At 39.6% G+C, this 15,052-nt stretch overlaps 1 protein-coding gene across 9 annotated transcripts in view; it reads right to left on the reverse strand.

Annotated features, from left to right (window-relative positions):
- Positions 1-13,819: 13,819 nt before the first annotated feature.
- cct4 (chaperonin containing TCP1, subunit 4 (delta)) overlaps positions 13,820-15,052 on the reverse strand; it is a 34,014-nt gene continuing 32,781 nt past the window's right edge. For 3 of the 9 annotated variants that reach the window (XM_051895604.1, XM_051895547.1, XM_051895540.1), the window contains exons 11-13: positions 14,423-14,657; positions 14,210-14,323; positions 13,820-13,960 (exon numbers count right to left, since the gene is read on the reverse strand). In XM_051895604.1, the coding sequence (XP_051751564.1) occupies positions 13,946-13,960; positions 14,210-14,323; positions 14,423-14,657 (364 nt within the window). In that variant the 3' untranslated portion in view covers positions 13,820-13,945. The remainder of the gene's footprint in view (positions 13,961-14,209; positions 14,324-14,422; positions 14,658-15,052) is intronic. The other 6 variants (XM_051895530.1, XM_051895502.1, XM_051895520.1 and 3 more) reach the window with 3 other exon arrangements.

A 15,052-nucleotide genomic window follows, 5' to 3' on the forward strand; every position in this document is an offset into this window, starting at 1 on the left:
ATAAGCTCTGTGTTTAACAAAGGGTTATGACATTTGTCTATCAAGATAATCTTTACAAGTTAACACAACATTTATACATTTTGAAGCCTAAATAAAGTCGTCAGATCTAAAAAGCTAACCGTAGGCGGGAACACTTTAGAATACTAATCCTTCATTAATGAATAACTACACAGGAACAAATGAGTAATGCATTATTAACACTCTAGTAACTACTATTAACTAACAAGAAACTCTGATTAATGAATTAGTAAGTAATAGTGCTCAGCTGAAGGTAGTTCACTATTAGCTAATCAGTAACTACTATTTTTTCATTCCTCCCAGAGAACTACTAAGAACTGCTATAGGTTCATAATTAACATGAATGATGCATAATGTATAATTAATTCTAAGTAAAGGTCATGGTAACCCACTAGTAATGACTGAAGTATTACCAAATCCTTCAGAAGGAATTACTAATTATTTGGATCAGTAAGTGAAAAACATGATAACTCTCTAGCAACTACTGAAGTCACTGTAAACTTTTGAGGTTTTTGTACAGTTTTGTACAGTAATTCCTTCTGATGTATTTGGTAACGCTTGAGTAATTACTAGTGGGTTACCATGATCTTCACTTTAGAATTAATTATACATTATGCATCATTCATGTTAATTATGAACCTGTAGTTCTTAGTAGTTCTCTGGGAGGAATGAAAAAACAGTAGTTACTGATTAGCTAATAGTGAACTACCACCTTCAACTGAGCACTATTACTTACTAATTCATTAATCAGAGTTTCTTGTTAGTTAATAGTAGTTAGTAGAGTGTTAATAATGCATTACTCATTTGTTCCTGTGTAGTTATTATTTAATGAAGGATCAGTATTCTAAAGTGTTACCCAGTAGGCTATAAACAGACTACAGCACACCATGGTCGCGGATCAACATCACCACCACCAAGCTTCTTCAAATTTTATTTAGAAAACAACTTTATTTAAAAACATGCTCGCTGATTATGATCTGCGCTGTGTATGAATACTTATCCACTTTTTCATGAGAAATGCTGTCCAAATGTCCTGTTTGTCATGATGATGTCTAAAGTCCCCGCCAAAGGAAGTAGTCCCTTTTAGCAACTTGTTAGCAAACGCCATTTTTAAGACACAATAAAGGTTTAAAAAATCACAAGCGGGTTATAACTGGTGTGTTTTATGTCATAGATCAAAACGTGAAAATATTTAGAGGCTGTGTTAACCACAGACCTTATTTCAGGCGATTTAGCAAAAACCCATTCAAAAAACCCATAGACTTTAGGGCGACGGAACCGGAAGTCCTAAAATGCAAACTCGCTTCTGGGTTTTGCATACAAAAACACGTCATCTCTGAGGTACTCTATTGTGGTGCTTCTTTAAGTGATAAAAAGCACTTGCAAATGATGTACAAAATACACATAGCCTACTCATCTTTGTATCAATAAAATGTGCAACACTCTATATTTTACTACCAAATTACTTGTAATAAGCTATATAATTAATTTAACTTACAGTCAAATGTTTTCCTTGACATCTCACGATTTCGGGGCATGTGAGTTCCCGAACATAATGCATGATGGGATACGCTTAGCCTCGAATACCGCAAAAAATTCTGTTCATTCTGTTTCACTTGGAAATACGTCACAACACTGGAGAAAAGTCATTTTGAACTTCCGGTTCACTGGGACTTTAAGACATGGGACAGTCTTGCGCACTTACTTCCTGACACATGCACACGCTCTCAAGTGGCCGAGACTGCAAGTGTGGGTTTTGGACAGGGCAGAAGTGTGTGTCTAATCGCAAAGTGGAACGCAGCCCTGAAATCTTAATGCCCATGAAGGAGTTTTGACAGGTGGCTGCTTGTATTACATTAAGCCTAAATTCATGAATGATACGCTAATAATTATTACATATTCGGGTCTTTAGCGACCCGTATCTATATCTAATATAGATGGCTCTCTAACTTCAAAAGCTTACTGTTCAATCTTTTAAACAACAGGCCCCAGGATTTAGACCTACCTATATTGTATTTACATAAAGCGTTCACAGGCAATTTTGCTTTATGTATTTTAAAGACATCAAAATCAGGCAAATATCAGGAAACACGATTCCTGCCGGCATGTCAATATCCATGTATTACTGGATCTTTGGTAAGTTGTAAGGAACACTATCTAGTCCAATCTTTAGTTTAATCATTTGTTTTACTCGTGTTTTACTAGCGTTTTTGCAGTTTTTCTTATTAAATCCAGTCATGCAGCAGGATCTTTTGGCACTCAGTCTGGCTGAGGAGGCATGTTTGGGTGGGAAAGTGACTATTAGAGTCTATTAGAGCAGAATAGATCACAACAGACTGGGCCATCTGACCAATCAGAGCAGAGTAGACCAATCACAACAGATCACAACAAGCAGAGAAGAGGAATCTCTTCACTCTCTTAAACTCATTATTTTCTCACTTTCTTTCTTTCTGCATCTCATGTGAATGTTTCTGTTCGTGTTTAGATATTAGTTTTATGTGTTAAAAAAAACAAAGTCTTGTTTGTATTTAAAGAGAAGTGTCTTTTGTTATGTGATTACGAATTGAATGTCTTAAACTGCTGACCTCGTTACCGTTCTAATAGTGTTTTCACTATAGTTAGGGTTAGCTGTAAAATAAGTGATTCTTTCAAATTTCCCTATAAATTAATTAATAATTCCCTTTGAGCTAAACTGACCTGTTACAAGCAGCAAGTGCCCTGAATCTGATGTTTCTGTTCCTCCCTGAAGACTCCAGTCTGCTAGACCTGCTCTCTGCTGCGCCCTGCTGGACTGGAGGAAATCTATTCACAGCCTATAAAGGAGTAGGGTATTCCTGCAATACCGAAGTCTGCAGTTTCAGGACCGCATTTCTAGGACCAGAGTTTGTTTTTTGCATGTTTTATTTTATAGTACTTACTATTCAATTCTGTATTTTTATTATTATTTTTAAGGAATGATTTAGTTGTTTAATTGTAAAAAAATTAATTGATATACTGTCCTATAACCAAACCCTAACTAAACCTGTTGGTAATCCTCCTGAAAAATTTCACCTAATTTGTTTCAATATATAAGCCTCTTTATTCTAGTTTTAAAATCAGTTTTCTTGTAAAGAGACTATTACTTCACCTCTGATGTGTGACACTTAACAAAGTGCAGTAAACGGTAAAACAATTGCGCCACAAACTAGTGTGTTTATTAGTACGTTAATAAACTAAAATAATTTTTTAAAAAAAATGCCAGTTTACAACATCCAGCAGCACAATAAACTGTTATTGCACAGCTAAATAATAACTGGAGCCACCGAAAGCCTCGGACATAAAATTTAAAATGTCCGCGCCCACTCTTACGTTAAAAATAGGGTTGAAAGATAATTAAAAATGAATCATTTCTGTGGGTTTGGTTTAATCTTTGCATCTGTTTGATTGAAGTTTGAAGTAGAATTGGCTCCTGAAACTGCAGCTTTTGGTATTGCAGGAATATAATATTGCAATAAAGCAGATACACGAGAATGAAATATGAAATAAGAACAAAAATACAATTTTCTATAGTAATAATGGTTATTGGCCATTTTATTGAAAATGATAGCAATACAACACAAAGGCAGTTTCACACACACTCAATATCAGAATAATAGGATGAATCAGCAATCTGGGACACTTTAGACTTCTAGTACTGTGATTTTCACTTCAACACTTCAGACTAACAAATAAGATGCATGATAACAGCTAGAATAAAATCATATTGACATTTTCCTTCTAACAAATTCATATGAACATCAGCTGGCAGAAATTATACATTCACAATAAAAACGATTCAATGAAATAATAGAAGCAAAAATACAAGACTAGATAAAATCTAGTTCTTCTCACAAATCCCTTTCCTCTTGTGAGAGCATGGCAGATCATTCCAGTTGTTCACGGGGTCTTGTGTAGGGTTCAGTTCAATACAGTCCTCATTTCCCTCATAGTTATCCGGCTGACCTTTGGACCAAAACCTGAATAAAATGTGTCCGATTTTCAGTTACTCTGAACCTCAAATGTTCAATGAAAGTTTTTATCCATTCAGCAAACAACAAACAAGGAGCTTAACAAGTTATTCATCATAAAAGAGTCAACAATATTCACAGCACCACAACAGCAGTGCAGAAGTTAAAGTGCAGAAGTTAAAGCAAAAAAGAGAAGACTTTATCCATATAAAGTACTTATGGGAAGAATTTTTGTTATATATATATTGTGGCTGTTGTCATAATTGTGTTTGTGGAAGAGCTGTATCTGATTTTTGAAGGTTGTGATTATCTCAGCTTTAAATAAGAATTAAAATGACTTAAATACACAGTGGTTTTCTGTGAGTGTTTTGTCACTTACTCTCGATTCAGTGGTGAATTATCCACCCATATCATTCTGCCTTCAGTCTCAGTGTCAGACAAACCAATCTACACTCTCTCTTTGATGATTGAAGATATGAGTCTCTGTGTGTGAATGAAAACAGGAATAAGTGTGATTCCTCTCATTCATGAACAGACACTCACACAAACTCACCTGCTTCTCTTCAGTGTTGATAATGACCAGATCAGCTCCTCGATCCCTGCAGTACTGCCTGCTCTCAGACCAGCTCTTCGACTCATTGGATATGAAAAAAAAAACCTGCAACAGACAGATTTTCGTACATAACCACTTTTCAAAACTGTATGCATATAAAGTAAAGATAAAGAGAACTAGAAAAAAATAAATTACTTAGACAAAACAGCTGTGTACTAACCTCGTTTAGATGCTTCTCTCGTCAGGTCATCACTCAAAGATGTGACTCTGGACTCCAGTGTCTTCTGACTCAGAGAATCAGTGCTTCTCTGTAACTGACTTTTCTCAGCAGTGAGATCATTGACTCTGGTCTCCAGCTCCAGTTTCTTCTGACGCAGAGAGTTGAAGCTGTTCTTTAACTGGTCTTTTTCAACAGTGAGATCTTTGACTCTGGTCTCCAGCTCAAGTTTCTTCTGTGTTAGATCAGTGTAATTGTCCTGTAAGCTGTTGATGGTCTGATTGATCTCTTCAATTGTGTTTTTGTAATTCTTGAACAGAGATTCTCTCTCTGCTGTGATGGAGATGTGCTGCAGTATGATGATGACCAGCAGAAGAACACAAATGAGCCCGAGACACACTGTCATCAACACCAAACATCTACTTCCTCCTGACAAACAGAGAGAAAACACACAGATATCAGTCAATACCTGTCCTATTATTACAACCCAAATTCCGGAAATGTTGGGACATTTTTTTAAATTTGAATAAAATGAAAACTAAAAGACTTTCAAATCACATGAACCAATGTTTTATTCACAATAGAACAGAGATAACATAAACGTTTAAACAATTTTATGCACAAAATGAGCTCATATCAAATTTGATGCCTGCTACAGGTCTCAAAATAGTTGGGACAGGGGCATGTTTACCATGGTGTAGCATCTCCTCTTAAACTTTTCAAAACAGTGTGAAGATGTCTGGTCATCGAGGTTATGAGTTTCTGAAGTTTTGGTGTTGAAATTTGGTGAAATTCTTGCCTGATATCGGTTTCTAGCTACTGAAGAGTTTGTGGTCGTCTTTGATGTATTTTTCTCTATAGGTGAAAGATCTGTACTGCAGGCAGGCCAGTTCAGCACCTGGACTCTTTTACGACGAAGCCATACTGTTGTAATAGCTGCAGTGTGTGGTTTTGCATTGTCCTGCTGAAATACACAAGGCCTTCCCTGAAATAGATGTCGTCTGGAGGGGAGCATATGTTGCTCTTATATACCTTTCGGAATTTATAGTGCCTTCCAAAACATGCAAGCTGCCCATACCGTATGTACTTATGCACCCCATACCATCAGAGATGCTGGCTTTTGAACTGAACGCTGATAACACGCTGGAAGGTCTTTCTCTTTCACAGCTCTGCCCATCTTTACTTCTGAGAGTCTCTGCCTCTCTAAGAGATCCCTTTTATAGCTAATCATGTTACAGACCTGATATTAATTCACTTAATTAGTTGCTAGATGTTCTCCCAGCTGAATCTTTTCAAAATTTCTTGCTTTTTCAGCCATTTGTTGCCACCGTGCAACTTTTTTGAGACCTGTGGCAGGCATCAAATTTGAAATGAGCTCATTTAGTGGATAAAAGTGTAAACTTTCTCCCTTTAAACATTTCTTATGTTATCTATGTTCTATTGTGAATAAAATATTGGCTCATGTGATTTGAAAGTCTTTTAGTTTTTATTTTATTCAAATTCAAAAAAACGTCCCAACATTTCCGGAATTCGGGTTGTACGAATGATTCAAATAAACCTTTTAATCTACATTTGTCTTTAGATAATGCTGTAATAAGAGCTTTTGCAGTACATTCTTTTACAAGACAAACATTGCTATACTATAAAATATCTAAAGATGAACATATTGAAAGTATTTGTGTGTAAGTGTTAATGTAATAAATATAAAGGCAGAAACACTGACATACTGTTCTTAGAAAAATTATTTGAAATTGTAATTTGTATGACAATTGTATGCTTTTCATCTTTTCCTTCATCCTGCCCGTGATTCAGTGTTTGAGGTCCACATGTGTCCTCAATATTTCTCCGTCCAACATTTTGATAAATAGAGTCTAATTCCATATTTGGCTCTTATATTGGACAATACGTCTTCATGGATGAGCTGTGATCTTCAGAATGAGTAGTGTTTTTTTTTTAAACTGACACCTAAACAGGAAGCTTTTTCATTTCACACCTGCCTTCAACAAAAATAAAGACTTGCAGTCCAACTTAAAAACTCTCTGCAGACTCATACTACGTTTGTGTATTGAACATTCAACCACATGTTATCAGCTTCAAAAGTCAACAAGAGGAATCTGTGACCACTTAAATGGACTCAAACACCCTTAAACAGCCCAAACTAGACCTTTGTGTTGATGCAGGAAACAGCAGCAAGTGCCCTGAATCTAATGTTTCTGTGCCTTTCTAATCACTTCAGTCTGATAAACCTGGGCCCCATTTCAGAAGGGAGGTTAAGTGAGAACTTATGTTAACCCTGAAATGAGGGAAACTCTGGGTTTTCTGTTTCAGAATGGGAGGTATGTCAAACCCGAGAAAGCAGGGTAAGTCAAACCCGTTTCTGAAAGAGAGGTAACTTATACTCAGAGTCAGTTACCATGGTAACTTACTCTGTGAAGCTAACCTGGTCAGGAGCAGGTTTTCTATTGTAAACCCAGAGTTTCTTTCGGTCTCCTGTGGTGTTTAAATGGTTCATTCATTCGTTATGCTACAAAAATGCTTTTCTTACTGAGTATTTTTTTTGTCCTATTTCAAGTACAAATATCTAAAAATTCTTAAATCAAGATGGATTTTCTATATAAGAAAATGATACAAGATATTTAGTAGTGTTTCCTAGGGGGATCTAAATTAAGTGCATCTTAATGCAAACGGAAAACAAGATCATTCGGAGTGTCTATTACTAAATGCAAATTTACAGTAGCCCCGCCCACTAATGTCACACAAGGTTAAAAACAATGCATGTGAATAATGGTTGTAAGCAGTAGCGTGTTGGGTGTGGAAAATTACCTTTGTGACGTGATTGACTGGGGTCGAATCCGCCTTCTGCCGAGCTCGCTCTTTTTCCTTTTCCCAACACATTAGAAAGGCATTTATTTTCGATAAAAATTAAGAAAATGTTCTAAAAGTGGGAGTAAATTGCCTAACAAGTGTTTAATAATGATAAAATAATTTACACTCTGTTATTATTGCATACTGTTAATTTACAATACTGAGGTGCAAATAGTATGTATCTGCCAGTATAAAATATAAATAGCATCTAATTACTATTTACATTTATTGCAAAGAACTGCTCCTTTTAGCCTACTACATTGTAAATAGAACATAATTTGCAAAAAAAAAAAAAAGCGCTTAAATTATAATTTTTTCTTCCTTTTTTGCATGTGGGATACCATGAAAATGAATATTAGTTCAATAACTTACCGTTCTGCCAGTTTTCACCTTTGGTATTATAACAGTGATAAGAATTAAACTTGCATTGACTCAGAAGTATGCAGAGGTCATTTTGTCACATGCTGTTGCCATGGTGAATCATGTGAATCCATTGATGATAGCTTTTCATAGTCGTGGTGCACGCGCTTAACTCAGAGTCAACCTACTCAAGAGTCGATTGAACTAACTGAATTCAGCTGTTCTGAAACCGAAAACTCAGAGTTTCCCATTTCAGGGTAAGTCAACCCAGAGTTCAAGTTTTAACTTAGAGTTGGTTGAACCTCCTTATTGAAACGGGTCCCTGCTCTCTGCTGTGAGCTGCTGCACTGGTGTTACATGTAGGTTGCAGCAGAGACGAGGTGAAGCAAGATCTAAATGCAGCAGTCTTTATTTTCAAACAAACTGAAATCTTTATAAAACCAAGTACGCAGGAACAGAACAATCTAACATAATATAGACATTGACAGACAACTATACAGAACTAAACCCAGGCTTAAATACACAGGCAAACAGATCAGGAAAACAGCTGACAAGACAAATGAGACATACCCGAACTGAGACTCAAATCAATATGTAACCATGGAAACAAACTGACAGGGTACAGAGGAGTACTTGAACCAATTAACAGATTGAAAACAAACCTAGAAACTAAGACATGAACAGAACAAGAAAACAGATCAAAAACAAAACTTTAAACATGACAGTACTCTCCCCTCCAGGTAGGCGCGTCCTTGCACCATGATACATACATAAGGGTCGAAGGGTGGCTGCTCTGGAGGCAGACAAGGAGAGGCTTAAGCCCCGGGTATACTTCACTTTCCGCGCCCGGACGCGTCTCGCGCGCAGTCGCGTCCGCGCATCCTTCAAAGTATACTAACCACGGATGCGCGTGGATGACAGAGTTCGACACGTGCGCGATACAATTTTTTCTATACTCTTTACTAGGGATGCACCGATACCGATATCGGTATCGGGCCGATACCAAGCTCATGTACTTGTATTCGTACTTGTAAAAATACCCCCGATACCAAAGACCGATACCTCACGTGACGTAACTGACAGGATTTTCCGTGCACAGAGACACCGACGGCAGCAGCAGAAACAATGTCAGCCTCAGAGGTGTGGAAATACTTAAAAATTAATGATGACAACCCACACATTGCGAACTGCATGCTTTCAATCACAATTCGTTATGGATTAGTGAAGGCGGGATAGGCGGAATCGTGCTGAATGACACAGACCAGAAGCGCTCTCTTTTTCGCGCGCGCACGCGCGCGCTCTCTCTCTTTCTTGCTCGCGATCCCAGTTCTCTCAGACAGCGCGCGATCAGTTCTCCTTGCACCTGAATGGTCAGATGCACACCTAGTTGTCAAAATGTCCATTGTGTTGAGTATCTTACGTAAATACAGTCGGTTATGGCTTAAGCAGACGTAAACATTTGGGTGAAAACAGGATATGTGTCAGTATCCATGGATTCGGTCTTAAAGGGACCGTAGCCTATATTTGTCATTAATGTTAATAAAACAACAAAATATGTTAAATAAATGTATACATGGTAAATAAACCTACTGTATCTGAAAAACAAGTTTATTTAATTAGAGAGAGAGAGAGAGAGAGAGAGAGAGAGAGGAATTAATCAATGTATAGGTATCGGTATCGGCGAGTATTAGAAAAAAAGTATCGGTACTCGTACACGGTCCTTAAATAATGGTATCGGTGCATCCCTACTCTTTACCAGACATCGTGTCATCAACAGGACATTCGCTGGCCAGGATCAGAGATGAAAAATAGTGCATCCACCATTGCAACATAGTTCAGAAGATACACCAAGAAAACAGAAATCAAAAACGATGGAGAAGGCATGCTTATGAGTTTACTCGTCATGAATTGCTCTTTACACACTCTTCTTTGACGACTGCACATTGTGCTCAGTACTGTGCGTATTGCCACCTAGTGGACTCTTCGGTCCTGCTTGCGCATGCGCTGTTGCACGCGTACTGTCCGCGCGATCTCGAAATTTGGACTGCATGCGGACGGGGTGTGCGGCCGGCCGCGAGTGCACGAACGCAGACGGCCAAAGTATACCCGGGGCTTTAGGCAGAGTAGGAAGCCTCCAGGGCGGTACCGGCAGTTCGGGGGGCCAGGGCAGCACTGACAGTTTAGGGGTCCAAGGCGGTGCTGACAGTTCAGGGGGCCAGGCTGGTGCAGGAGGTGCTGGAGACTTTCACACTGGGCTCGTTTGCCAGTGCCCCCCGCAGCGTTGGTCTGGTTTCACACTCAAAATCATTCTATCGAACCCTGGTGCATTTGCGTTCATCTTACGTCATCACAGACGTGCACGGAGCATGATAGAAAACAGAACGCGGGTCAGTAAATTGTGTTTTTATATTAATTTGGGGCTATTGTGCAGCAGAGTAAATGACACTTGGGTTTCCTGTATGTGTGCTGCTTGTAGATGGTTTTCCGCTGCTTGCAAACAGACTATTTTGAGGAGACAGCTGATTGCCATTCATTTGTCACTCTGATTGCACTCGCAAAGCACGAATACACTGCAGGCTTACTCCTGCTCGAATCCAAGGTAAATCATCAACACTATCATCTCTTACATGTGTTTTATTGAAGTAAATATATTATAATCGGCTAAAACGCATGCGCAGGTTGCTTTACTTCCTGAACAAGTGCGCACCCGAGTCCGTGTTGCTTTCATATTTACGTGAACCGCAGCACAGTTCGCGTGCAACCGAACTCAGACCACCTCCTTCAGGTAGTCTCGGGTTCGGTACCCCAGTGCGCACCCGGGTTCGCATGACAACTTTCACATTAGTGATTTTTCATGTGAAACTGTGCCCCGTTTCGAACTAAACTGCCAGTGTGAAAGCCCCCTTAGAGGGCACTGGAGATTCAGAAAGCCAGAACTACCTGAACCTCACAGAGACTGGCTGCCGCTGTGTTTTCCGCTTGCTATTTGCTTAAAGTTGAGAACTGCCCAACCTTTTTGATGCTCTTGGGCGCTCTAAACGCTTTCTCTGTCCGCTATCAGTCTCACAATACACAGCGCCAGCGTGAAGCGCAACTTCCATAGGAATGAACTGAAAATGCTCGCTCTGCTCCGCGCCAGTGGACACTTACTGTCAGAGGGCACTGGAGACTCAGAGACATAGTAGCCCCCCACCCCCTCTCCCCACTCTCTCTGGGGAGAGAGCGGCCTCCTGGCTAAGCTCTGGGGCTGAAGCTGGCTCTGGGCTGAGCTCTGGGGCTGAAGAGATCTCTGAAGTGAGCTCATGGGTAAGCTCGGGGACAAGAGCAGGCATATGACTCTGGTCAGGGGCTGAAGCCATCACTGGACTCTGGTCAGGGGCTGGAGCCCATGTGTGTGCAGTCCACACACACAACATGGCTGTGGCCATAATGGCCAGTGCTTCATTCATTGGTGCTGACTCAAGAGCTAGAACAGGCTCCGGGATTTCTCTCACAGGAGCGGATTCAGAAAATTCTCTCACGGGAACTGGCTCAGGAAATTCTCTCACGGGAACAGGCTCAGACGGTCATCTTCGTCAAGATGGCACCAGTGTGTGTGGCTTGCCATCGGCCTCCTGGTCTACTCCTCAGTTTGTTTTATTCTGTTTTATCTCTTATTTAACACAGAGATTGTTATGCATCCCAAAGTCGAAGCTGAAATGCAGGGGTGACCGCGCATTCTCAGTAGCTGCCCCCAGACTGTGGAATGCTCTGCCTTTATGTATTAGATCGGCATCATCACTCTCTGTTTTTAAATCCAAATTAAAAACATATTTTTTTGATTTGGCATATGATCAATGATGAAGTTTTTGCACTGATTGTTTTCTTTAGTAATTTTATTGTATTGTCTATTATTTTAATTGTGTGTTATTCTATTGTGCAGCACATTGGTCAACCCAGGTTGTGATTAATGGTGCTATATAAATAAAATTGACATTGACATTGACATCTTGGCTGAGGACTCAGGCATGGCGGCCATGACGGGACCAGACTCTGGAATGGCGGCCATGATGGACCAAGAGACTCTGGAATGGCGGCCATGAGGGGACAAGACTCTGTAATGGTGGCCCTGACAGGACAAGACTCTGGAATGGTGGCCATGATGGTACGGGACTCTGGAGTGGCAGCCATCTTTGCTGAAGACTCCGGCTCTGAGATTTCACACATGGTAGAGGATCTGGGAAGATCACTCGCTGGAACCATTGGCATTTGCAATGCTGTATTCCTTGGAGTGGGAATTTCTCTCACCGCTCTGATGGTGAAGTTCAGCCTCTCTCAATCAGGATCTTTATGAGGTAGTCAGTCAGGTCATGGCCATCCAAGTCCATATTTACTGCTGCTAGATCCATTTCTTTTGGTCTGTCGATCTGTTACACGTTGGTTGCAGCAGAGATGAGGTGAAGCATAATAATTAGCTGTGCCCATAAACATTTGCGTGCAATATTATGGCATGATTTCATCTCATTACTAAAATTGAACATTCCATAAAATTGACAGCAAGGAAATGACATCATTTACATTTACATTTTATGGGAAATGCAAATGTATCACCCAATTTAATTTAGGTGCGTCCCAATTCGCATTCTTGTGCACTATTCTATGCCGTTTTATAGAATAAATCTGTGTTCACACTGAAAATTCCAAAAAGAAAAAGTGCACTTTAAATACCCAGATCATGCACTTAATTAAATGAAAAAACAAAGTGTGGAACGTTGGACACTTCATAAACTCAACTGTCACAGCTTTAATTAAATAGCAGAGGGGGAGAGGCTATCATGACAAAATAACCTTACAAAGTTCATACACTACATGGTTCAGTGCATGTGCATGTTCATAGTGTATTGTGTGTCATTTTGGACACAACTCCAGTGCCCCATTCTGGTGTATTATTATTTGTGTACTACAAAACTGGGTTTTAACTCCCAAGGTTGTTGATTAGAAATAAGGATGGTCAGCTGTTGATCTCAGACTTTCTCAAGACTCACAGCAGAGCCCTGTCTCTGATCAGATAAGCAGATCAGCTAATAAGATTAAAGTAATGCACTGGCCATGTACAAACCCGATTCCAAAAAAGTTGGGACACTGTACAAATTGTGAATAAAAAAGGAATGCAATCATTTACAAATCTCATAAACTTATATTTTATTCACAATAGAATATAGATAACATATCAAATGTTGAAAGTGAGACATTTTGAAATGTCATGCCAAATATTGGCTCATTTTGGATTTCATGAGAGCTACACATTCCAAAAAAGTTGTGACAGGTAGCAATAAGAGGCCGGAAAAGTTAAATGTACAAATAAGGAACAGCTGGAGGACCAATTTGCAACTTATTAGGTCAATTGGCAACATGATTGGGTATACAGTTGAGCAGCTAGAAGCCTGTATTAGACAAGAATGGGACAACATTCCTATTCCTAAACTTGAGCAACTTGTCTCCTCAGTCCCCAGACGTTTGCAGACTGTTATAAAAAGAAGAGGGGATGCCACACAATGGTAAACATGGCCTTGTCCCAACTTTTTTGAGATGTGTTGATGCCATGAAATTTAAAATCAACTTATTTTTCCCTTAAAATGATACATTTTCTCAGTTTAAACATTTGATATGTCATCTATGTTGTATTCTGAATAAAATATTGAAATTTGAAACTTCCACATCATTGCATTCCTTTTTTATTCACAATTTGTACAGTGTCCCAACTTTTTTGGAATGGGGTTTGTAAATAAATTACTATATGCACCAAATATATCAAAGACAAAAAACAACAAAAGACCAGAGTTGGCTTGTCAAAAAAACATGTTTTATTAAATTACTCCAGGTAACAGCTACAGACAGCGACAGATCAGTTGGTCTTATTGGGGTTACAGCGTGGGCTTGGATCTTCCTTCACTTGTCATGTTCACTTTATCGCGTGTTCACCTGCAGAACAAACAAGACGTCATTAATGTTTGTGCATTTACAGTCAACATCAGCACTAATTATGGTCCTTTAAGGCAGTGGTCACACCCCCTTTAAACCTTTAAAAATCAGCATTCTTCAAAATATCTTTTGTGTTCAGCAGAACAAAGAAATTCACACAGGTTTGGACCAACTTGAGGCTGAGTAAATGATAGCATTTTTGGTTTTGGGTGAACTGTCCCTTTAAGAACTCAGACATAAATCACTCACGAGATCATCAATCTTGAGGATGCTGCAGACCGTTTCCGTGGCGAGGGTGAGTGCGCTGACGGAGACCAGCAGAGGCTGAACTACCAGCTCCTCCAGGATGTTAGAGATCCCACCCTGAGAGACCAAAAGACATGTTAGACACTCATTTCCTGTTAGCAGTTACAGCTTTCTGTCCGTAGGTGTCATTATTGAGTGGGTGGTTGAGAGTCGCACCTTGCGGACGTTAATCCCGGCGGTCTTCTCTCCCTGAGCATGTCTGTTGCGCAGCTCCGTAACAGTGGAGATGGGATTAAGACCAGCGTTCTCTGCCAGAGTGGAGGGAATGACCTCAAGGGCGTCGGCGTACGCGCGCACACAGTACGCCTCCATGCCGGCCAGAGTGCGGGAATATTCTGCCAACCTCAGTGCCAGCTCGATCTCTGGTGCTCCACCGCCAGCAATCAGAGCTCTGCAGACGCACAAGAAGAGGAGGAGTTAGCAAAGGGCTTCTACTGATTCAAAAGTTGTGTCCTAAATGACACACTATACACTCAATTGTATAGTGTATGAACTTTATAAGGTTATTTTGTCATGATAACTGACTGTTCAGAGAGAATAGCAGCATCCACAGAGACAGGCAGAGACACTACCAGCGTCACTGGATTTGCAACACGAGACATCAAACCCGCTAGGTTTAATGTTTAATGCAGCTAATAGGTGGCATAAATGCATTTACAACTGCATAAATAATGCTACAAGATTTTTTTTAAATTATTTAAATACAAAATCATCTAGAAATATGAAACTAAAACTGCCAGTAGGTTATGCATTGAGAAAATACGTAAAAACATTGGAGTCCCTTGC

This window comes from Ctenopharyngodon idella, chromosome 1 (assembly GCF_019924925.1).
Source record: "Ctenopharyngodon idella isolate HZGC_01 chromosome 1, HZGC01, whole genome shotgun sequence".
Lineage (NCBI taxonomy): Eukaryota > Metazoa > Chordata > Actinopteri > Cypriniformes > Xenocyprididae > Ctenopharyngodon > Ctenopharyngodon idella.